This window comes from Pagrus major, chromosome 10 (assembly GCF_040436345.1).
Source record: "Pagrus major chromosome 10, Pma_NU_1.0".
Classification (NCBI taxonomy): domain Eukaryota; kingdom Metazoa; phylum Chordata; class Actinopteri; order Spariformes; family Sparidae; genus Pagrus; species Pagrus major.
Genome location: NC_133224.1, coordinates 17922200 through 17948642, shown reverse-complemented (window position 1 = coordinate 17948642; position 26443 = coordinate 17922200). Strand labels below are relative to the sequence as shown.

The window sequence follows — 26443 nt, the reverse complement described above, 5'->3', positions numbered from 1 at the left end:
ACCACACCACGGATATTATTGAAATATCTATAGATATTGTTTGATTGTTAGATTTTGCAGCTACTCTTAGATATAGTCTGTTCAGTAGATGCTTAAGTGTTCTGTTTGTCATCTTCAATAACTTCGATATGGATGTCTTGGCTGAATACCTTTTTCCTTTACTTTTGAATCAGTTAATTTCAGAATGCAGTGTATTTTGACACAAGCCTGGCTGTACAGTCACATTATTAAATAATAACACATCATGAAATGGATTTTACGTTAATCTATTGCCTCTACATTTAAATGTTAACTATTTGAGATATGAAAAAAGTACGGGAAGTCAAGGCCTTCATGCTCAAAATGTATTTCTACTAACTGTCCCTAATGTCTGTAGTCAACTTGGTAAAAGGGCATTTGAGTAGGCTGCTTCCTTAGCTTGGACACAGTTACAAAATGTTCTAAAACTCTGAGAGCTGGTCTCTCTGAATGCGTTTAAAGTCATTCTAAACTTAGCAATGTGTTATCTGTCTTCATTTTAATTGTTATGTTGACTTCATGTCTGCAACTTTGTAACTGCTGCTGCCTTTCTTGGCCAGGACTCTCTTGAAAAAGAGATTTTTAATCTCAATGAGACTTTTCTTGGTTAAAAAAAAAGGTTTAATTAAATAAATAAAATAATGCCTCTACTGTTTTTAATAGGATATTTAAACCTTTTAAGAAGTTTTATGCCACTATAATTTTGACGAGAATGAAAGTTCACCAAGTTTTTCAAGAAAATTCTTATTCACCACCTACCAATGGCAGTGGTCCAATCCTTATTCCCATGTCATGTTTAAATTACATAATAAACATCGTTATTAACTCGATGGCAGCCATTCAACATACCAATAACAGTCCTATAGGATACCTCCTGTCGTTTAAATTATCTCTACATATATTAAGAGCTGTATGCACCTGTCTCATGTGCATGTATGAGTGTGTACAGTACAGTGTGTTCACTTACAATGTGCTTTCCCAGATGGGTACACAACAGGGGGTTGCCTGAGGTCCATCACCTGATAGTAAAATGCTAATGATGGACATAAATATGTCCTACACTCACACTGCACATACACATATTCCCACTTTGATTACAGAGTCTTGCTAAGCAGTAATTTTATGGAGACATCTTTTTCTACCCCCCCCCCCCCCCCCCCCCTTTTCCATATGAATCCACAAAGAAGCCAGGCATTACAATTCCCCCAGGTCAGCATTCAGTCTCTCTGCTTGTGTTTTTTATTCTCCCCTGCTGCTCTGCATGAAAAATCTGTTTCAATCATCCGCTATCCCTCCTCATCCCTACATTTTGTGGGTTTTTTTTCTTTTTCTCTCGCACCCACTTCTCAGCATCAGCGTTGTCCCTCTTTCCTCAGAGTGGGGCTGCTGAGCCGGGAATGAAACACGGAGGGAGTGTGGATCTTTCTTGAGCCCATTTTAATTGGACTGCAGTCCACAGTTATATTTTCTTTTCTCTCAAGGGTGTGTGCGTGTGTGTGCGTGTGTGTGCACGTGCACGTGCATGTGTGTGTGTGGCTTTGTGGGAACTCGTGACCTCAAAAGCCCAGAGTGCTAGCTACTCATAATTATGTTCTCTTACAGGGAATTTGAATCGCAGAGCTCGAACTAGCATTCACCACTGTCTCCCATACTTGAGGATGGCAGCTTCTGTCAAACCTCGTAACTGAGAATATGATGCTGTGGTAAAAGCGGATCTGCTGTTATTGAACTCGACTAACATAGTAGCTCAGGTTCCCCTGTTTAGTCGAGTCAGTGCGGAGATGAAAAAATGAAATGTGGCATATTCAGGGCACAGCCTTGTTCTAGAATACAATACTTCCCAAGGTTATAGTGAGGTTTAATGGACATAAATGTATTGTTACCACAGTTGTAAACCCTAATTCCATGGTATTTTACATACAAAAGGTCTTCATAACAGCTCCGCTTAATGTGACTGAGTGGATTGCATATGAACTGTCCTGTCAGCTCAGACTCATTACCACATTCAATCCCTCCAAGCAAACTTTGCCCTTTGACTTGCCCACACGTCTGGCAGTTACCCTCGACCCCAACAAGCTCAACACTCTAACTACATATGCTTGAGCGACCATGACAAACAGCTGGCTTCAATGACTTGCCCCCATGTATGGCTGCATGACTCACGACTGGTTCAGTTGACATCTACTGTTGTACTGCCTGTGACCCTATCATGCTGCGGCGCTGTTGTTATGGCCATTACAACGGCTATCAGTGATCATTCCTCTTTGGCCATCTTCAAGCCCTCTGGCCAGCACCGGACTGTCGCACACTCGTTAGCTCAACAACCATGTCAGAAAAGCTTGCTGGGTTTGCTGTGTGGCTAGCATCAGTCATGGCTGATTCCCAGTCATAATGGGGATGTTAGCTAGGTCACATAATGCCCTGGCTTTGTGCAGAATGCAACAGAAATAAGATGAAATATGCCTTACTATTATTTTCAGTTTATCTCGAGGCTTGGAGTTGAGGTGCTTGCTATGAACAGGAATGAGAGAAAGAAGTTTGCTTGTCAACTTCTTCAGTTTGTCTGATGCTTTTTTCTATTTTAAGCTCCTCAGACTCCTCAAAAAGATCTTCATCAGTGGTCTGAGAGACATCTTGATCTCTGTGCCACTTCTACACAGTCAGAAAACAAACATGCCTCGTCTTTCATTTCCTGATTGTTTTGATAGAAATGTTGTAATCATTGCCCACTGCAGACTGCTGATCAACTTCACTCTCTGAAGTTGTTTTGATTAGGGATTGGAAATAATAATTATACAACTGTGTTCTAGTACTTATTGCAGCAGCAGCCACCACACAGCCTGAATAGAGACTGATGGCAACAACCTGCAGCCATTAGCTGGAGGCTTGTGTTCCATTGATCCGATTGCATTAATCAAGGTTGTTTACTGAGAGAACACAGCAACCAATGATGGATGACTGCCGGTAATTATACAAAAGCCTGCAAACATCACACCTCTCATTTATGGTGTGCTGACACAGTCAATGAAATTAATCCCCAATCCTGGCTATTTTTACACAGTAAAGAAATCTCCCTGACACCTCTTCAGTGCCCATGTGACACAGAAAGTGCAGGGAAACTTGAAAGGGAATGGGAGAACAAGAGATGGAGGGATGAAGAGAGGAAGCTTCTGTTTATGTGATCATGGCCCTTTGCCCTGCTGATCTCCAAGACAAAGTGCGAGGGCACAAGTGGCAGGATGAGAATTAATTGCATTTTAATAATCGCCAGCTCTTTTATTAATGAGCTCTGTGTCCCCACTTTGTTTTTCTAGCAATGAGTACCTCTCTCTGCCAGTGGCTGCATTAAAGGCTTAGCGGCTCATTTAACCCTGGACAGCTAGCACTCAGCTTTCTTGTTTGCACTGTTACCTGGGCGGTGAAGTGAGGCTTCACTTGACTGTCAGCAATTACACCGCACTAAGCCGAACATCATGTTCATCATCAATATGTGGTTTTGAGGCTGTCAGTGTTCTCAAGTCACGCCACTGGTGTTATGATCTGGGCATCGAGCCAATGGTTTAATTTTAGAGTCATACTGTACTTGTGATTTTGTCAAGCCAACCTTAGATCCCCTCAACTCACCCCAAGAGATTAGTGTGTGACAGTGGACTTGCATCCCAAACCTTCCTGTGCTTTTCCTCAAGTGTTGTGACTGTGTGTAAGACTTTACCCCTACAACCTAATAGATCCTTTGTTGTACTGTTGTCACCTTCTGCCCACAGCTTTTTGTTGCGTGGCGAGCCCAGCCAGAGCAGCATATATATCTTTTGCCCCCCATTGTTAGCCGTAATATGGCCAAATGGCCTTCGCTATGTGTGCGGTAGTGCCCCATGCTCTCCTGCGGCATGCAGCAGCCAAGCCAAATAAATATTACATGGACCCTATTCTAAAGGGTTTCCACTCATTTGTGCTCCACCAGACTCTTCTAACTTTTACGATCTTACATCAGCCAGCCAACTCTGCTGCTGCTCTATTTCTCAGTTTTGCAGCTCTTTTCTGTTTTTTTTTAAAACTTTTTTTTCTTCATCCGTTTTCATATTTCCCCCTTATCCTCCTATCTAACTTTATATCAGCTTTAACTTCTCTGCCGGCAACTTTCTTCCACTCATTGCTGTCCTTGCAGCAGTATCAGCCTTTTCCTTTTATATTTATTTCACACATGGTGTGATCAAAAGTCTCTCTATCCAATTTCATGTGGCTGAAGACAAAAAGCCCATGAAAAGAACAATATAATAAAAAAGTAACAGGAGTAAATGAGAAAACTATTCTCCAGTGGGCCATGTATGTGTTCTTTTCAGGCAGGGCCATCAATTGATGGGGCATTTTTTTTCCTCTAGACTAAATAATTTCACACACAACTGGGATGGGGACAATCATATTTTGCCAGGCTGTACTATATCATCCACTCAAGCACCTGGTATAATAAACCCAACCTACAACTAGCCAACCAGTCAGAATTGTGCTGCTTCCCATTTAAGTAGAGTAGTATTTCTAATATTAGATCAGCAATAAACAAATCATCAGTGCTAATGGTGTAAGAAAGCCACTGTCTTTTGATGTCATGGTTTCTTTATTTAGCTACTACGATGGCCCTTACTCCTCTGAGCTGCCCAAAAGAGGAGAGCACAGAAAGTGGCTTAATGGAAGTGACTGGTCTCCTCCGGCATTCTGCTATTTCAAGTCTGCCCAGCTTGCAACTAGTTGGAAGTCTGCCCTCATTATATTGTTGTTTACAGAATCCTGCTTCTTCCCTCTTGTCACTAATTACCTTCACCTCTGTGCCGTGATGCTGTGCACGTCCACCACTGGGATACCGTCAATTCAGCCCCTGAAGCCTGAAGCATGAGTTTCTTTTTGTTGTTATATCCCACATTCCCCACTCATTTATGTGTATATTGAATATTTAACAACACTTTGACACAGCCAAACACCAGCACCACCCTCCTACTTGACTTTAGCCATGAATTACTTCAACTTGTCAAGGTGCATTGAAAGAGGGATTAATGACAAAATCCACACTGTTTCTCCCACCGTCACTCACTCACGCCAACAAATTGTTCTAATGTTGATGTAATAAGGCTCTGTCTTTGGCAGGATATAAATAGGCTGTTCCCCACTTTAAATAGAAGCTTTATGTAACTATGGCTCTAATAAGACTTTCTGCAATTCCATATGACATTGCATCAAACTGTTTCCTTCAGTGACAAAGGTGAATCAACAGCAAGAGAGGTGAGCAGAGGAGAGGGGGGTGGGGACCAGACAAGTGAAAGGGGGAATTAGGGAGGAGAGCAGTTTGGGGGATCAGCAGTTAAACCTCCTGGTCTCGGCCATCAAAAGAGTACTTTATGTGCGATAATGAGACATGAAATGTTATGTCAAAGCAGAAAGTGACTTCATATAATGTTTGTAAGGCAGCATCTCCAGTTGTCATTTGCTGCCTGTTCTAATCTACTTCCTCAGCTGGTTATGACTTATTTGTCCTACTGTCTTTGAAGACATCCTGCTGCAACACTGTGAGCTTTTGAGAAGACATTCGATTTTACAGTCTGTTGGGCCGGATATTTGATTTCTTTCATTTCCAGGCTGTATACTGGAAGAATCCATAGTGTGAATGTGTTTGGCAAACATGCAGGTTTTCTCCACGAGCCCTGTCACCTACTGTTTATGAACTCTGTGCATGTGTGTGTGTGGGTGCGTGAGTAGGCGCACACAGCATTCCTGCTGTGCTGTTTGTGATTTGAATTCCCCCCTACTACAGGCAAAGGACCTGAGACACTGTTTGCGGGGCAGAAGCTGAACGACAATGAGTGGCACACTGTGAAGGTGGTGAGAAGAGGCAAGAGCCTGCAGCTATCTGTGGATAATGTCACAGTGGAAGGTTAGTTGTGTTTGGTACACAGAGGGGTTAGTTTGGGGTGAGAGGCAGTGTATGAGTATACAGTGAGTGTAAGGATGTAGTTGTAGTCACAAATCTAAATGTATTACCCCACAACAATGCATCCACCCACAGAAAGTCAACTGTGTTGTCATTTGTAATTTAAATGAATAATTTGAACTAATTTATAGGGAGGGCAATAAAAGAGCTAAACAAAATATTAAATGTTAATATTTTGCTTCATTACGTAGTGAGTTAACCGTAATACCCAGTTGTTGGTATGATCTTACCCGCACTGACTTACTGTATGTCTTGTTTTGAAAGGCTGAACATGGCGAACAAGGTAGCTTTAACCCCAGCAAATCCATACATATATACAAACAGCTGAATAAATAAAATATATATAATTTAGATTGAGCCCAAAAGAGAAATAAAGTGGGAGTGGTTTTATAACCATGCACCCACTGAGAGTGAGCGTCTGTGTACAAATACGGAGGTTCTACGGTACGAGTACTAAGAAAATAACAAGAGAAGGATGAAAGGTCAAGAGACGAGGTTGAGTTATGGGCACTCACAGTATTGTCGCCCCAGGCGAAAGGATGGCAAGGTATAGGGATGAGGCAAGAGGTGAGCAAAAGGTGTGAGCTAGATGAAGGAAAGAGAGTCAGTGAGCTGGGGCCAAAAGCAAAGAATGACCCTGTGAATTTCTGACGGGATCACAAACTAGTTCATGGGAAAGAAAAGGGAGGAAGCACCCAGGGAGTCCTTGCAGGGCAAGCTAGGCTTTGGCATGGAAGGCATTTTAATCGGCAGCTTGCCAAGCTCATTACTCCACATCCCCCAGTAAACACAATATAAATTGTGGCATGTAGGGCAGTAGCAAGTTTTTCTGCAATATAATGTGTGTTTAATTTCCTTCACAGCAGGTTAGAAAAACTAGAATCAATTTTAAGATCTATTTAGCTCAATAAAGATATGCCAAAACTATATAATATGTGCTTATCAGGCAATTACTATAGTAGTCTAAACTAAAGTTTGATATTTATTGCTTTATAATAAAATGTATAATTCCTTCATTTTAATATTGAATACATTTTAATATGGCTTTTTTCATGATTATATTGTGTTTGACTTGCAATTTCCACAGTAAGTATACATTTCTAAAAGTTTAACTTATTGTGCTTTAAAACATATTAATTTTCTCTGCTTAGAATGCCCAGCTTCCACGTTGTTATGAGACATACTGCCCAACATTTTCCCGGGATGCTTTATATTGTCCAAAAGAGGGCATGTAGAATGTATTACCTTTTGTGTTTTCAGTTAATTCTGCTTTTTGTGCATTCTCCACCATTTCAGGCCAGATGACCGGTGCCCACACACGTCTTGAGTTCCACAACATTGAGACAGGCATCATGACTGAACGTCGCTTCATATCCGTGGTGCCCTCGAACTTCATCGGCCATCTCCAGGGCCTGACCTTCAATGGGTTGCCCTACCTAGACCAGTGCAAAAATGGGGACATTTCCTACTGCGAACTGAACGCTCGCTTTGGCATGCGCCACATCATTGCAGATCCGGTGACATTTCGAACGAAAGGCAGTTACTTAGCTTTAGCAACGTTACAAGCTTACGCCTCCATGCACCTCTTCTTTCAGTTTAAAACCACCACGCCGGATGGCCTGATGCTTTTCAACTCTGGAGACGGGAGTGACTTCATTGTTGTGGAACTGGTGAAGGGGTGAGTTCTGTGGGATTTCACTTAATTGATGACAAGATGAGATAAGTTAAAGTGTGCAAAGTGTTGCATTTTCAGGTTTTGTTTTGTTTAAAAAAAAAAAACTAAACTCTACTGTCACAAAAAAAGATGCTTTTACCTTTTCCAATTCCCTTTGTGTTTGACTGTAATGGTGATAATACATATTTTAAATGATCTGAGGATCACCACGCAAATCAAGATACGAGCCCTGAATTATCCTTTAAACTGCAACAAAACAAAATATAATCTCAAACAAGGCTTTTTTCTCAAAGTTAACGCAGATCAGTGAGTCATTTATTGCTGCTATGAATGGTGAGCAATCATAATCTGTTGTCTTAAAAGCCCATGTGAAAGCTGCACATATGCTTGTTGTTATTGGTTTGGGAAACAGAAATGTCTATTTTTCTTGATAACTTCTGTCTTGGGTATTTATTTCACAATCCATTAACTGATAATTGTTAATGCGTAATTGTCACCACATTGCATCTCCGACTGACTGGCAAACTGTTTGTTGAATTTTCTGTGAACGGTAGAAGAAGCTAGCATAAACCATAAATAAACTGGTTAGAAACCCAAAAAGCTGTTCATAATTAGAGTATCAAAAAGAGGCTTTCGCTCGTGTGTCTCTCTTCCTCTTGTGCTCTATATTCAGCACTGTTCCAAGACAAAAGCCTGAGCTACCTCTGCCACACAATGACAAGAGGCTACATAAAGGAATTGGAATCGAGGTAGAAAAAAAAAACAAAAAAACGCATACCTTGAATGAAACAGCCACAATAGCCTTAACCTAAAACACAAAAGACAGCCATATTTGTGTGAAGGAGGGAACTGTTCCACCTCGTCTGCCTGTGGGCAAGCAGGGGCTTTTAGACAAAAGCAGGTTTCCATATTTACATGTCAAACCAGTGAGTAAACAAAAAAAAGAAATCCCAGGCCCCGTGTACAGCCACATGAACTGTGATATATTTTTGTTCTGTTTTTAAATATATTCTTATACAGAGAATAGGATGGAAACATTAGAGACAAAGTAGTAGCAGAATGAAATCCAATCCAATCACTTCATCATGACAATTGAGTCTTCCTCTTTCTTCACAGGTATGTTCACTACGTCTTTGATCTCGGAAACGGACCGTCACTGATGAAGGGCAACTCAGACAAGCCACTCAACGACAACCAGTGGCACAACGTGGTGGTGTCCCGGGACGGCAACAACGTACATACACTCAAGATCGACTCACGCACCGTTACTCAGCACTCCAATGGAGCACGCAACCTGGACCTCAAAGGTAAGAGCAGGCCGTCCAACTCTCTGTGACAGATTCCTCCAGAAAACATTATCACTGACAGGAAAGAGCTATTTCAGTGTCATCCTTGGTCTGTTCCTTAAGTGTTGTTGGAAGGTGGCCATGAACACATGCCAGCTTAAATCCATCTAAATTAGAACCACTTTCAGGAGCCCAGTGGTTTTTAGAATAGGTCCACTATATATCAATTTGTTTTCTTAGTCACATATAAATTCATACTTTTTGTCCTGGTGTGTTTTTAAGATGCATCTTTAAATAAGCTTGTGCTTAAGTAATTTACAAAAACACAATCATAACAAAAGAGTATCATTGTCTTTGCAGAGCACAATTCTACCTCAGTATTTGGTTAGATATTAATTTTTTCTCTATCGCTACCTGACAAAAATGACTCAGACAATCCAAGGCTTATAGGAATTTGCATATGCTTGCTTGAACATGTGCACAGTTTTTGTTGTTGTTTGTTTTGCTGCTGGTGCTGTTGTTTTTGTTGTTGTTGTTTTTGGACGTTTCAGTGCCCAAGGCCCAGGATAAACAGAGGAAACTATATAATGCTGCCAAGTGTTAATGCGCTTGCCAAATAAGAGTGGACAGGCAGTGAAATAAAACTTAACAAAAGCCTGGCAGCATCTGTGCTAGCCGTCTATCGTCTTCACCTTGAAAGATGATACCCCCTCTTTCAGCAGATGTTGGCTTTACAGGAACAGGGCAATAATGTAGCAATATCCTCCACCAATTGGTAGCCTGATATGACCTAAATCCAACATCGCTGACCAAGGTGAAAAAAGAATCATACCGAAAACAATAACAGCTTATCACTTTATCCTCCTGTGCTTTGCTCTTTTTTGTTTTCACTCGCTTGTTTCCAGCGAGCTGCCTGTCTGACTGAAAAAGCAGTCACATTGGGTACACTTGACTTTTACCCGCAATTCGATGACTATCTTTTGATGGAGACACCTTTACTTCTTTGACTTTAAAATACCCTGCCCTTGTGTATCATCTTGAAATAATAGCCATGGTTACAAAGCACTTACGTGTGAATAGGAATCTCTGGTCTGCTGGGAGACTGGGTCTGGAGGCACAGGTAATTGTATGCTTTAGACCTCAGAATTTAGGTTTTCTGACGTGTTATTTGGATGCTCGAGAGTGGCTGCCTGCGGAGCGAAAGAGTGACAGCATGGAAATAAAGGCATAGAGACAAAAAGAAAGTGAAGCAATGTTTGTAAAAAAAAGATACAAGGATGTTGACCGTGGACAACAGAGGAGAGCGTCAACGATGCTGAACTCTTTCAAGCGCCTGTCTGTGCTAATATAAGATTAGCTCACTTTGATTTTGCCTGTGTCAAGTCCTAGAATTTGGAGTGCTCTTGAGGGTACTGCAGGCTGTTGTGTAAGACACATCAGAAGTCAGGGTGAGCCCTTGGGGCCACCAAAGGCTGCACGGAGTCAAAAGATCAAAAGGCGCCCCAAGCTTTTTTGGGAAGACATGATTTATTGACGGACTTATGCTGTTTTCACTCTTCTCCTTCGGGGTATGCATATCGCAATTAAAAGGATAATCATAAGAGGGGTGCAGAGGAATGGCACAATGCCAGTGTCCTTACGCGGGGTAACAGACAGGGAAACTAGACACAGAACCAGCCTGTATAAGTAGAGACACAGGGAATGAATTGTGGAAAATTAGATAGAGTGTGGTTTTAGCAGTAATACATTTAATGAACGGATATCACCGCATTCAAAGGTGAAGTGCATCATGCATATGCCTAATTATGCTATTATCATATGCTTTGCTAATTTAACAAGAATGTGATGTCAATAGAGGAATCAGTAATTACTAGATATAATGAATGCATCCTTTCAAGGTTTTTGAGTATAGCAAGCTGCAGCGTAATAAGTATTCATTACACATTGCGTGTGATTGATAGATCAAACTAGTCTCCTGTGCATCCATGCAGTCTTTACTGTGTATCTACTCTGGAGATCTCCTACAGTAAAGTGCAGTAATTACTGTCTGTAATTAGGAGGGTTTTGTTTTTGATTGATTGCTTCTGTCTAGACTGTAGCAAAGACTGCTGTCAGTCAACTCTGAGATTAGATGGGAGAATCCGGAGACTGTCCGTGAAGGTTTAAAGGGAGTGTGCTGCTACCCTGCAGGTGCTGGACCACAAATTGTTCTGGGTTTACATCTTAGTCAGGACCATTATCCCGCACCATCCCTATCTTCAAGTGCCTCACCATATGCAATCACGTTCCACTTTGTCCTCTCTAATCAAGCAGAAGTGCTTCAAAGCCAACCCACAAGCAGAAGAGATACACGCCCTCAGCTGTCATTAAAGTTAACAAAATGTAAACATAATCTGTTTAGTCATTATTGGGACAAACAGTGTTCTCCAAGCAATACAACTGGTGTTAGCATTCCCTCACTCAGCTTGAGTGATTAACAGACAATTGTACCTCCTTCTTATAAAACATCGCCAACCAAGCGTGCACTGACAAGCTCCCTCAGCTGTCCACCACAGAGCCATGCAGCAACAATGGCCGCATTTGCATATTCAATATTACAGACACCCCATTGAATGATTTGTCACGCAAATGAAACAGACGGCAGCAGTTTCGCGATTTCAGCGCCCAATCAACACAGTATACATGGCTGTGGAGTAACTCTCCATCTGTGTTATTAATGTGCAAGTCGCAGTTTTTCAAATCTTCTTCATTTTTAGGGGTCCTTTTCTATATCTGAACAACTCTTGCCTGCAGGGGATGGACTCTGAGGCAGCTCGGTGCTAGTGGGAAGAATAATAGTTGTAAATCTTGCTTCAGTGGGGAGAAGATGTCTCTATCCTCAATTCCCACATCTAATCGGGCATTCAAACCTTGCGCTGTAGCTCTGCTGTGACCATTCCCCTGCCAACGTATCATACACAGCTCAAGCACTTGTGTTATAAACACACAAGCAAAGCACCAGATCTAAACCTATGTGTAGGAGACATACATAAAGATACAGTATATTCTACGAAACAGGCAGATGTGTCCCTACATTTGCGTACACACAGACAGACACAGAGTATGCTATGTATGCTTATCTGACTGTTCAGCACTCATGCACAAAGCTTTGCAAATCAAACACAGAAGAAATAGCAACAATAAGCCATTTCTCACAATCTCTTTGCTCCGTTTTAACACAATTTCTGCCTGCATTTCAAAGGAAAAAAACCCAATTTTCCAAGCTTTATCTGTGTAATTGCCCAGAGAAAATGGGTAAAATAGGTTTTGTGCTCTCTGTCTTTCGTCTCTTTGTTTTTGGACAGGCAAAAAATCTTCAAGGCATCCCTCTTTGTCAGCTAAAGTATGGTGAGGGAACAACACACATCCCCAGAGGAGAACACTGAGTGGATCTACTTTTGTGTAGAGAATGCAAGTCTCAAAGGAAGACATGTTGAACATACACCATACAGGGGAGTATGTCACTGTCACTCCTGTTGACAAGCTGCAAAACACAGTGATAGCAAGTTATTATCATATTCTTACCCTGACATGGCCTTGTTGATTCTACAGTGCAATGCCGTTTAAAACGCGTTCACAATAGAAGCTTTACAATATGATGGTTAAACCTGATAATACAGAAAGAATTTTTCACTATATCATTGGCAGTTAAAGATACTGAGCTGAATATGGTATCGCCTTGACCACCAGATAGTTAGTATAGATCTAGGAAATATGCTTCGTGTGTGTTTCACTTCCATATTTCATTATTATTAAACTAGGTCTGGTTGTTCAGGTCAACTTGTTCTCACTTCGGTCAGAACAAATTTCTTTGGATGTTCCATTACTTAATAGGCAGTAAGAATGGGGCGTCTTGCCTATTCAAATTGTCACAGACAGAAGCAAAAGACCTATATGAAGCATCTCAAACAGCTTTTCTACGGCTCAGAATGAGCATGCCAAACAAAGTAATTTGCATCTTTTAATACATTTCTTTAATTATAGATTCATTCTTTTAATACAATTGAATATTCTATTATATCAATATCTAGTAATATTCACATTTTAATATGGCTGTAATAGACTGGTGACCATTTCTGTTCACAAAAGCATTTATCATCGATGGAAACAGGAATGAATTGATACAATGGACAGTATCTGTCTTGGAATATCAGCTGAGCTTCTACTACTACTGCTCCAGTAAGAAATGATCACTTTTATTATGTTTCTTATTATTACTATCACTGAATTAATTCAGGAGCAAAGACAGGGATTCCTTCATCAAAGTCACCCCGCTAATCTCTGCAGGATTTTTCCAAACAGCATGTTGTTTGATCTTTTATATTGTGAGGGCTGTTTTGCTCATTTTATTAATGCTTTTCGATATTTTGCTACATGGACCTGATGGCGCATTGGTGTTATTCTTTCACATTTGTGGTGTGAAATGCTTTGACTCTAAACTAAAGCACAATCCAAATATTTTTCAATATTATGTTCTATGCTTGCCAGTGTGCCAGGTGTTACTTATAGCATTTTAACATTGGTAATTACCATGCTTGTTTTGAGGCTTTAGTATAATTACGGAAAACAAACAGGGCCATTCACCCAAAAGACAAGTGGCCTCCCCTGAGAAAGATAGCAGGATCCTCTTTTTGACAGGAAGCATTAGGGCTTCAATGATATGCCTTAATGTTGAGGAACACTCGCACCTGTAATATCACTTGGGGCAGACAGAGGCTAGTTGTCTCCATTTGTTTATGCTAATTATGCCAAGGTATCAAAATAAATTTAGCAAAAAGATGCTGATCATTAATTCATTAGACTACACATAGCACCTTAAACCAAGGACGCTGGAGGTAATTAGTCAATGTTCTCTAACTAAAGCCAATGAGGATATGTGTCCTTCAACATTTTATTCATCAATTAATTGCACTATTTTAGCATCGTTGTTAACAACAAATATTCAGTCACACTATTAGTCATTGTTGCATTATTAGCATAGCAACAGTAAAATATACAGTACTGTACTTATAATGGCATTTCGAATTAAAATCTCAGTTATGCTGTATCTAAATTTTGGGGATGAACTATTTATAATTATTAATTATTAATTATAATATTAATATTAATATGTATTTATGTTGGAAATTAGTGATTGATCTCTCTCTCTCTCTCTCTCTCTCTCTCTCCCTCTCTCTGTCTCTCGCCACATTTGTAACATGCACATTCTTAAAACTGGAGCAATACGTGATCAAAGTCAGTCAAGCAAATGAAACAGAAAACTGTGTGGTTTTGTGTCTGCCTGCTGTTATTGTACTATTCTGTTTGCATCTTGCACTGAGGTTGAAGAAAGCAGTGCTGGCCATGTGGAAGAGGAAGTAAGCAAAAATATGCAACACCCTGAGGGGAATAGTAGACTTTACTATGCCAAGAACATGACAATGTCAAAGATACAAATGCCATTATTAAACTTAAATTAAAATTATACAGTGGTGGGATTTGAGGAATAAAAACAACAGTAGAATAAATCTGAAGAAGAGTTTTTCAGGTTGAGGAAATGTAGGGAGGAGGCATAATTTGGCGTACAATATTCAGACAGTGCCTGTCCCTTCCTTTTGAAGATGCTTGCTAATGAGGCATACTTGTGCAGAATTGTAAAGAGATGACATTGAATATGTTCCATTTTTCAACAAAAGCAGAACAAATTGAAACACAATATGGAGGAGAGGTTTGGCAAGGGACAGAGAAGAGGGGAGAAAGACAAACAGGTACACACATTTTAACAAGCTCTGCTCTTGCCAGCAGTAAAATTGAGATTAGCCGTTTGATCACCCAAAAGCATTTCTCTCATCTTCGTTCTCGGTTATATCAGTGTCTGACGAACCAAGCTCAGATAGTCACTAATCCTGTCACAGTATCATAACCTCTTCATGCCTCATAGCGGACCAGGTACAACACTAATTCTAAACACTTAAATTTTTTAGTCACACAAACATGAAATGCCACAGGATGATCCTTTTTGTAGTTCACATAAATAATTTACAACCGCTAATAACTTAGAGACATTAAAACCTGTTAACATTATCACTGAAAAGGTTGTTAGATGTGCATTTTCTTTATCTTTATCCCTTAAAATGTGTTGATAGAGCTCTGAATTTTTGAGCATTTGACCTGTTGGGATTTTTTTAGCAGCACTATGTAAATGTTGGCTTATTATCATGACACTTTAAGTAGCTGTTAGAATTTGCAAATTGGTAAATAAAGCACCATTTAGTCATGTGCTAATTCTCATAGTGCCAAGTGCTCTCTGTGATTCAATCAATCAGTCAGTCTTAACAAAGAAAGGTAACTCAACACAGTAATATGGGGGGGGGGGGTTGATTTTGTACATTGCCATTTGAGTTGAGTTCAAACAGTGTACACTATCAGCACTAGAATAGAAAAAGCACAGTTAGGGAACTGAATGGAATAATAATGGCACAAATGAAAATAAATAATAAATAAATAAACCTACATTACTAACCTATAATACACATGTCTAATTCAAAACACAGCCTATTAATTATTCTTTGATATTTCCAACAGCGAAAGGGCATCAAGTGGAAGCCTTTTATTTAAAGCCCATTTAAAATATATGCAGTAACAACATTGTGGATGTTGGCTTATTTTCATATATATTCATTCCTGCGACCTGCCTAGTACCTGTCGAGTCAGTGAACAACTTCAGTGGAGCAGGTGTGGGCTAAGTGCCTTCTGTAAGGCAGCATATATAAGAGTACTGTAAACAGAATTGGCTGACACTCCAGATGTTAAGATCCTTGGGGATATCTGATATCCTCGCACTACGTCTACGTGATTGTGTCCATACTTTACACATCTGTGCTAGCTTTCAAATTCTCAATAAGCATAAAAAAAACAAAAAAACACACCGGCACCCCTCAGAATGCTATTTCCTCATCACCTCTGTCATCCGTCTGTCTGTGATCCACCCACCCACATATAAACAAATCCAAACATACATAGAATACATCCATACATAGGTCTGCCAACTGACGTCTTACAGTAGCATGTGGCAGACTAGTGGTTCGAGTTTGAGCTCGCTGTGGACATCTTATCGCCTGATCTATTAGGGAAGAGTCAACCTGAACTGCAATATTATATTTTAGTTGACTTTGCAAAGTTCGTGACCAGAGGTGTTGGCTAGAATGTGATGGATTTCTAGTCAAGATCATTCCCAGAATAGAGTTTGTTTCAATCACAACTTTACTTCAACTGCTTATACCACTGATCTGAGGGCTCATCCTTTCTAACTCTTCCTTCACCTGAATTTCGCTTCTGGCGCCACCAAAGCTGCAGTTCTTCAGCCCTGCTGGTTCCTCTCTGCTAGTTCGGAAGTCTCTTGTGTCAGTCAAGCCTGAAAAGCCCGCCTCTTCAGACTGATGGCGCCCCCCTGCTGGTGTTGTCCATCAGCAGCTTCCACCTCTCCTTCTTCTTTTTGCCTATTATATTTAATTGAAATGTTAATGTTATATTACATAAGTCATTTTTTGCCTACTACCCCTCTTTTTAAGGGGATTTTTTTCTCGTGTTACACTTCTCTGTAAGAGGATCAAGATGAGCAACAGTACAGCAGATCTGGAGTTGCTAGGGATGTGTATTTTTCACAATGACAAAGCAGCATGGAATATATTCCGTATAAAGGTTGATTGTGAACACATTCTCGGACAAAAAACACGACTCTAACCTTTTAGAATCTGTGACACAGCTGCTGTATGTGGTTTCTCTAATAGCAACATAATGTATATGTTCTCAGCGGCCTTCTTATATCTGTCCAGTATTTGGCCTTGAAGGTGGTATGTGAGAGCAACACTGGTTTGCTTCAAGTACTCAACATGAGCGACACATTGTCAGTACCACTGTGTGTGCCCATCCCCTGTCCTCTTGAGTAAACTGTCACTAATGCATTAGCATTTTCACTTACAAATATGCGAAGTGACTCTTTGTCAGGATGGACGTAAACCAATATCTATTCTTCCTCTGACGATATACATGCATTGTTACATCCTGAGGCTTTTCTTGTCCTTCTATTATATTGTGTTGAGAGGAAATGTCATTACAATAATGCAAGGATCTACTCCATTATGTAAGAAGCATACATTCGTCTCCTCCCTCTCTTTTGCTTCTTATTATTGCCCTCTTCCACAACATCACGTCAGTGTGAATAGCATTTAAAATCAGCATCTCTGGGGCAACGGTGACAAGAGGATGGTGCAGATCTATCAAGTGAAGGACTGAGCCAGTGACGTGATCATATTGAGGAAATGTATTGCCCAGCAGTGAAAATTGAAATCCTATTCATTTATTCTCCACCCACCATGGAAACAGCAGAAATGACCACAACTGCTGTGCTATACAGCACTGATTACATATTTCAGAAATGCTCTTGACCTTGTAATCTCCAGCAGAGTATACATTTTTAGCTTAATGGGTCTCAACTGTTAAAATGAGTCAAGGTCTTATTAAGCTAACACTCAAATTAGAAAGCAATCTCAAATGTCTGTGCAAAGCAAAACCATTGTGGGGGTGTCAGCCTCCAGCTTCTCTAGCGGCCACAAGGTGCTGGCTTCATGAAATATGTGTGTTGAATTCATTGTAGAAACCTTCCCATGTCTCTGTCTATAAGATATACACTACTCAAATTTAGTTAGGGATATTGGGATACGGGTGCATATACGCATGTGCATGGATATGCAATGAAAGTCAAATGAAATGCGACCAAAACACACACAAAAAAATCAGGATATGTCACACAATTAACAATCAAGTGAAACAGAAGAATATCCCAATTTCCCTAACTAATTTTGAGTAGTGTACTTTCAACAGCTAATTTCACTTTTGGCAGTTTTATCAACAGTCTTTTATGACACATATTGCTGCCATGGCCTGATTGCACAAAAAAGACAGGTCATCTTTTACAACTTTAATATTCTGAATAAAATACTTACATTTGGCCTTAAATAATATAACTCCTTGTACTTGTTCAAAGATTTCCTTTGAAAAAAGTGTTGGTATCTTGAATCTGATCAATCAGATCCATAGTGTGAGGAGAAGGACAGACTTTTCAAATTTGTTTCAAAGAGATTTGATAATAGAAATTATTGTTTTTTTTTTTTTTTTTTTTTGCATTCATGCTGGAAGGTTCTGTACCAGTGTTCCCTTGAGACTTGTTAGCTCAAAGTGAATGAATGGAATGGAAATGAAATATCAGTTGAAATCAGATGTTGTACAGTAGTAAAGAGAAAAGTTAGAAATGTTGGTTTGGGTATGTGTGTCTGCATGTGTGTTTTCAACATTTTGAACTTCATACAATTTCGTCAGTTTCCACCTGGTGTGTGATTGTGAATGACAGAGAAGAAGAAAGCAAAGTAATAAAGATCTGCCAAAGAAGCACACGAATCTATTTGCAGAATAATAACTAACCAAATGACATACAGCATAACTGGGTTCATGGCTAACAGCACATAATATAAATGTATGTTGCTTCAGCCTCTTTCATGGCACCTCTGCAATGGAAGCTTCAAGGCAGTGAAAGCAGATTGAGAGAGTTGTTTAGTCTGCACTGCATCATTTATTTGTCGTAATCTACGACATCAGCACAGGTGGTGATGTTGCCATGGTCACCATTCTTAGCTTCCTTGTAATAAATACTTTCAATCAACACCTATTCTTAACTATTAAGTTTAATCAATAAGCATGTAATTACTATTATGAGACATAGTGGCATATTAGATGCAAATTTTAAAGCCAGTCATTTAACCTGCATCAATATTAAACACATGTGCTCAGTTACTAAGTATTATACTTACACTCACTTGTTGTGGAGTCAACTGAAAATTGTTTACAAGTCAGTATTGCAACATCAAATGACAAGTCATTGATCTATATCAGCCTAAATATATAGGTCCTTCACGCCGTCCTATAAAGCTTCACCTTCCCCTCCAGATTCTTTTTTTCCTCCCTGTCCTTCTCTATCCCATCTATTTTTTCTGCTCAGTGTCGGTGCTCTCTCAATAAATGATGGGCTAGGTAGCTTGAGTGCTGCAATAGAGCAGTGTGTTTTAGCCTTTTTCTCCCACTGACCTGTCTTACATTACAATTTAGTATGGCATTACTCAGAGCTTTGGCCATTTTCCTACCTTCCTTCTCTGGCCTCATCTCTCCCTTTCATCAGAGGCCAGCTTCTCCACCAGCAGTGAGGCTGTGATAGAGACAGTGCTTCTCCTGTGTGTAATTGTGTATCTATGTCTACACACATGTGCATTTGTGTACAGGTTATGTTTAATGCTCACTTTTACAATGTCTTTGCAGACTTATCAAAAAGCTCCTCAGAATGGAATAAATGAAAATGTATAACATTGATATATATTGCAGGATAATGTAAATTAGCGCTAAAATTAAGTCCCTTAATTGAATATTGAATGGCCGTAATAATAACCAACAACAACCATATTTGTATAATGAAATTTATTGTGATCAAAAGTCAATTAGTAAAACTTCTAAACAACCAGTTCATTGAAAAAGTAATCGGTAACACAAAAAAACAATTATTTTCAGTCCTCATTTGACCATTTATCATCAAATGCTCTATTAGTGATTAAATTGTCAAATTGTTCTAATTGTTGTGTCATTAGATATTTTAGTGTCCTATCTTTAAAACACTAAATCGTTGGTACATAACATTACATTTTGTGCCAGTTGACCTATATAATTACATCACACATATAGAAAATGCAATGGCATTACATATACAGCATTTGACATCTTACTGTAACAATTTAACACAAGCAGTCAACAACAGCTTTTCATTTGCGTGTGCGTGGAAAATTGAACACAGTGTTGCTGATACACGCAAAGACTGCATCAAATCTCCCCTTTGCAAACAAAAGGTTAGAAAAGAGACAATTAATGATATATTTATAACATCTCCCCAGGTAGTTAGGCCAAGAAAAGAAACCTTGTTTTCAATAACTGGCAGGTAAATTGTAGCAGGCTTCTTCTGACAGGGAAATAGATGGGAAAATGAGGGCGATTTCCCAAAGAAAAACAAAGATAGGGCAATTAGTACGGACAGACACAACTAAATGATCTGTTAATGTAAAAAAAACATGGCTGGTGTGGTAATAGCTGAAAAATAGAGTAATAAAATGATTTTGAAGCAAGACATGTTGGAAATTGACTTGGATTGATAACAGCAAAAAGGCTATAAGTGGCATCGACCCTTGCTGTTTGGTGACAGAACATTTCAAACTGTCCCTCCACTTACTGTTTTTTTTATTTTGCAAAATGACCAGAAACAATAATACAAATACATTTTCCTCAATCCGTATGTTTTGTTTAAGGAAGGATTGACACTGGCTTCATCCTACGTCAGCTATTATTCCCTGGGGCCCGATGGTAATCAAATGGCAGAGGGCATTATCACTAGTCTGCCCCCTGATGAATGAGATGATGTTATGGGTGCATATTTTACTTTCCACATATTCATAGGTCCCCTTCTCCATCATCTTAGTAAGATTAAGAGAAAGAGTTTGAAGGAGAAAAACCTGACCTCCTCCATTATGCTATTTCTACAACAACTACGACAGAGGCCATCGTGAAGGTCGACCTGAGAACAGACAAAACAGAACACAAAACAGTTGGATTCATGAAGGTTCATCCAATTATATATATATTTTTTAATTTAATTTATTTAATAGAATTCAGTATGATCAGGTCTCTCCTGTTGCAGCAGAGATAGACTGGAGTGAAATTACATAGCTGTTTCATGGACAGTGAATAATAGAATAACTTCTAGGACGCTGTGACAGCAGCAGATTTGACTGCAGGATATGAATCCACAGTCTGATTCACAGCTTGGTTCTCTTCACTGAGATCAAATTGAATTAGATGTAATATCTGAAATAGAAACTCTGTGAGCCCGCAGTCAGTCTCTACTTCAGCGTCAGTGGACCAAAAAGTGTCACCTGAAGACATTATCAATTCGTAAGTGCAGTCTGCACACATTCGACTTCTGCCCGTTTTACCCGGTGCAGTGAAACTATATCAGTAAAACACTCAGATAACAGGCCTGAACAACTGACCTGTACTTTCATTTGCAGACCAGATACCATTTAGAGTAGAATCAAGTAAAGCAAAAAAGAGAGGGATAAGACAGGGACATGAAGAAAGACGAGGTGAGGATATTGTGAGTGCGAGGAGTGTGGGCTGGGAAATGAAAGGGCAGGGAGATGAAAACAAATACAGGGGAAATGGAGAGAACATAGTGACTGAGCAAAGTGAGACAAACTGAAGTGCAGTAGAAAGAAGAGAGAGCACAGCTAAGGCAAAGCAAAAGGACACTGAATACGGAGTGACATTTTATAGAGGGAGAGTGGAAGCATGGAAGTGTGTAATGATGCCTGTCTGTGTCACCATACAATCTTTCAGAAAGTGTCACCAGCAAGCACTGGCACTTATTTTGAGCCCTTTCAATGACTCACATACCGACTGACTGTGTTTGGGTCAGCGAAACATTGTCGTAGACGCAAACAGTCATATTTTAATCTGTTTTTATTTAAGAAATGATGTATTCAGGTTTTTCTTTCCTTTCCTCCACTGTGGATATACATCCCTGTAGGCGACTTATGGGTTGGTTGTAGCTCGTATAATTTTAATGTAATAGACTACAGTGTGTCATAAATGGTTATAGAGCAGCTAAGAGACATAAGATATGCTATAAAGCATGGTGCCAAGGGGTTTATTAACTGGATGTGCAGCAGCTCAGACATACCACTGAATTGATGGAGAGCAAATCAAAAAAATATGCAGTTCTTGGTTACTAGATAAATAAAAATCTTTACAATACATTAAATAAAACCATAAAACAAACAGTGATCACATTAGGCAATGAAAGTCTACAAAACAAAATGTCAGCCATTGGATTCAACTGAAAAGTGTATACTGTAGCTATCAGTTAGGGCCTTTACACAGCGGCAATGTTGGCGCCATAGGTGAGTGTCCCAGTTGTTACCCCATGTTCCGCACTGTTGGTACTAGTCAGCTCTTGTCAACGGCTTTTTGGCTGATTGAGCTTGTAAAATCAGCAGTGGAAGCGAGTCGGTAAGAGATATCACTCTGATTGACTGTTCAGCTAAGCAAAAGGCAAACACAGACTTGATTAGTGATGCGTCACTGGTCGATTCGCAATATGAAAGAACCTTGATTTTGGTGACTATGCAAAATACATGCATACAAAGTACATTTTTACCACATTGTGTTTTCAGTCATTGATTTATATTGTTCTGTTTACAGATTTGTCTCCCTCACTTAGCTCTCTACATTGAGAAAGTTAAAGAGAGAGATTTTGAAAATGCATCACACCACCTTTGGTTAGAATAGAACTGAGTGAGAACGAGCGAGCATGCACCTGTTACTGAAAACGTGTCAACACAGTATCAAATAATTATAGTTTTAGTTGCCTCCAGTCTCTTCTATACCATTTGTTTTCAGATACACACACATCCAAAACACAGCGACATAACACACAACATAATTATACAACTTATGATTTAGCATCAGCAATTAACGCGCAAGCGCCGTCAACATTTATTCTCTACACCAGTCGTCTTGTTGTGGCATCTTTGCAGATCGGAGCGCCTCTGTAATTAGCAATCACACAATCCTTGCATCTTCCTGCTGGCTGTCATTGTCCCAGCCCTGGCTATAACACACACTGCCACTGCCTAACTGTCTTTCATTTGCACAGCCCACAGCATGTGTGTGTGTCTCTGTGTATCTGTGTGTCAGTCTTTTTGCATGTGTTTTTGTGTTTCTCATCAGCAATCATTCAATCTTTGTCAATTAGAGCCAGCATGAGCGGCAAAAGCAACACAGGCAACATAGAGAGTAGAGAGTCAGGACTCGAGAGGGAGGCAGAGATTCTTAATAGCGCATTTAATGAAAGTTAATGGTGGGCTTTGTGTTCGCCAGGGAATTGGCAAGAAGGAGCTGATTATTGTTTAGAGATGAGACCAGGCATTGTGCATTCATGGCCTATTCTCATTATCAAACCTCTCTTAGTGATGGATATAAATAATGTATATCACAGTATTGCTAGATATGGGCAAAGACTGCAAAACCATCACTTCACCTGGGAGCCAATTACAGGCAAGGATGAAATACAGGTCCTGTCTTGAGTGGTGTACTGACCGAATAAAATGAATAGCTTAACACAGCTATTGGTTTTTAATACTTAATCTCCAAAAAGTAAACTTTTCCTCAATAGAAAATTCCTAAACTCCGTTATTTTTCTATAGAAACCGAAGCACTCCAAACGTCATTTAATGCTTGAAGCGCTATTTGGATGTTAAGATGGGTGTCATGGGTCTTACATCCATGAAATTAATTCCCCTTGCAGATTACTCAAAGATAATGGAAAAAGTGAAATTGGAGCTTTGAGGTTTTCTCTTGTGTTGTTGTTCATTTTTCTGACCAAATATATATATATATGTATATATATATATGTATATATATATATGTATATATATATATATATATATATATATATATATATATATATATATATATATATATATATGTATATATATATATATATATATATATATATATATATATATATATATATATATATATATATATGTATATATATATATATATATATATATATATGTATATATATATATATATATATATATATATATATATATATATATATATATATGTATATATATATATATATATATATATATGTGTGTGTGTGTGTATATACTGTAACACAGCCAAGGGATTCACCTGTTGCACCTCTAAGAAAGTAAACTTGTAAAGTATCAATAAAAGTACTAATTTTCTTACATTCAGTGCTCCTGTTTGCTAGAAGTTATGAATAGCTGTCATGGGTCTTGAGGTCATCGCCCTATGTCTCTGATGAATCGCAGATCAAATTTGCGGATCAGCAAAAGTAGATAAAGGAGGTTTTCACACCGTGAAAGACGAATGAAAGCATCATCTCAGAGATCTATATTTCACTTTAAAACCCTCTGAAAAACCCTGATTGTCCAGTGTAAATGTTAAGTCAGTGTGCTCTTTCAGATTGTGCAGTCAGAGGCTCTCCAGGGCCCGGTATCATAGTATCCCAACTCTTCCCAATGGCCCCTGAGAGGTCATTATGGTAACCGTGGAGATGCGGAGGTGATGGTCTCTGGCGGTGCCTGGGAGGCTGTAATTGGTCCCATCTTGTGGATTGCTCTGAGCTCTTCAGCAGCACAGGCATTCATCACAGCTAGGGCAGCACAGCCAGACCAGGACACTGTTTCTGGCTGGGTGGAAAATGATCACTCGTTTTAGCCTGCCTGCTCTAGACCAGTCTCAAAAACTGTAAGTTTGTCTAAAATGTGTAAAATGTCTAAAAGTGACAAGTCCTTTTTTCTATATTTTGTTATCTACATTATCCCAAATGTTTTCAAGTGAGCGAGAGTGAGGAAGGAAGTTGGCAAACGTCACATGAACATATCTTGAATAAAACTTTAAAACATTATCTCATTTTTGAACATACCTTGAACCTACCTAGCCTGATGCTCTTTTTACTTTTGTGAAAATTACATTGTTTTAAAAATAAATTGAAAAGTAATGCTACATTAAAAGTTTGTGCTGGTTCACTCAGCTGCATGAAATTCTGCATGTAGTGCTACTTAGATCAGTGTTAGGTATGACATTTTGAATCTTTCACATGCTCAGTCCTCTGCCAGCATCTACTTTAGATACTGGGGACTGAAACCTCCACAGTAAACATCCCTAGCGACACTGCGGACATGTCACATTTAAAAACAAGGTAGATAAGCTGTAATGTATGCTTCGGAACAAACTGTTCATGGCCCAAATGAACAAGGAAAGTGAAAACTTTACCCAAAGAAATCTGAAATTCAAATGAAAGTATCCAACTCCACACTGAACAAAATGAGAGCCCATTTCTCTGAGTGGGTGTGTGTATGTGTGCTGCATATTTATTCTGTAATCTTTACTCCACTGAAAGAAAGCAAAACTTGCATGACTAATTTTTACAGTACATCTGGCGCAGCCCTCCTTCCTCTCTTGTCTACTACAGTTATGCAGTCAGCCAGTGAAATCTCAAACATGATGTTGACTTCTGCAGGAAATGCACTGTTTGTTCTTTTGAGATTAACTCCATGCTGATAATTTCATATTTGCTAAATGGTTCTTACAGCCGCGATTTCTGGGCATCAGTCAGTCGGACAGCAAATGAATTTGTTGTATTGATTATAATGCCCGGAAGCCGCAGCTAGGAAATATGAAGTGTCAAGCACTCATTAATTCTAGAGAGAAGTCGGCAAACATTATTGACTCATTCCATTACACAGAGTCCACATATAATTGACCTCGTGGCTCATTGCTTCTCAGACTGCTAAAGTTGAAAGTTCTGGTTTTCAGCTGTGAAAATATAATTTTTTAGGAAGCCTTTCTGATGGTCTTATCTTTGTAGCAGGATCTCGCCCCTGTGTGAAAGGTTTTGCTGGATGTTCATTTTATGCCTACTTAAAGATAAAGGCTAAAGTAGGAGTTTTGATGGTGAGGAATGCCTGGAGCTTTTCAAACCGTGTTTATTCATATGCGCTTACATCAAAGGACTCTTTGTGTTTTTCATAATTTCACTTGGCATTTTCCCCACAACTCTGCAGAACAGAGGCCTGAGAGAGGAGGAGAGGAAAAGAGACACAAAATAATTTGGCTTAAAAGTGGATTGATATTTCCTTTTATGTTGTCGTATAAAGAGTAGTAGACCTTAATTGTGCTTGAGCACTGAGATATCCCAAAACTCAGCGTTATCATCTCGCTGAGGATACACAAAATTCCTCTTCCTTCTTGAGAAGGAGCTGCTGTGTATATTCTGTTCTTCTCCCAGAAGAGTAGCGTATATTGACAGGCTCACAGAATAAATATTTCTTAGCATCAAATGCCACTTCCAGTGCTTCAGGCTTGATGCTGCAAGATGTATTCTTGTCAGCTGTAGGCTTCTTTGAATCATGTAATCATCAAAACTTAGAGCTGAGCTCTTAGAGCCTCTGAAATGACAAAGATTTTGTCAGGGGACTTCTCTTAGGTGCAAACCTAACAGCATTCACACTGTTTCACTTTAAAATATCAATTCTCATTCTCTTGGTGACTGTACTTTTTACTGTCTGTATCTGGTATTAGATATGTTTACAGTGGATCAGCAACAGACTAAACTCTAATGGCACAATGTGATGTTCACAGAAACCTCAAAGACTTACTCAGTTAGCCTCTAACAACAGCAACACAAAAGAGACATTTTATATTGAGTAAATTACTTGGGAAGATTAGAGCAAACAAGCCCAGACAGTATTTTGTGCTGTGTACAGTAACAATAAGATGTGT

The 26443-nt window shown here is 39.3% G+C and overlaps 1 protein-coding gene across 2 annotated transcripts in view; it reads left to right on the top strand.

Moving 5' to 3' along the window:
- The window catches only part of nrxn2b (neurexin 2b), a 571134-nt gene that overhangs the window by 259628 nt on the left and 285063 nt on the right, over positions 1 to 26443 (top strand). For both annotated transcript variants that reach the window (XM_073475282.1, XM_073475281.1), the window contains 3 exons: positions 5819 to 5938; positions 7292 to 7673; positions 8787 to 8977. In XM_073475282.1, coding sequence (XP_073331383.1) covers positions 5819 to 5938; positions 7292 to 7673; positions 8787 to 8977 — 693 coding nt within the window. The remainder of the gene's footprint in view (positions 1 to 5818; positions 5939 to 7291; positions 7674 to 8786; positions 8978 to 26443) is intronic.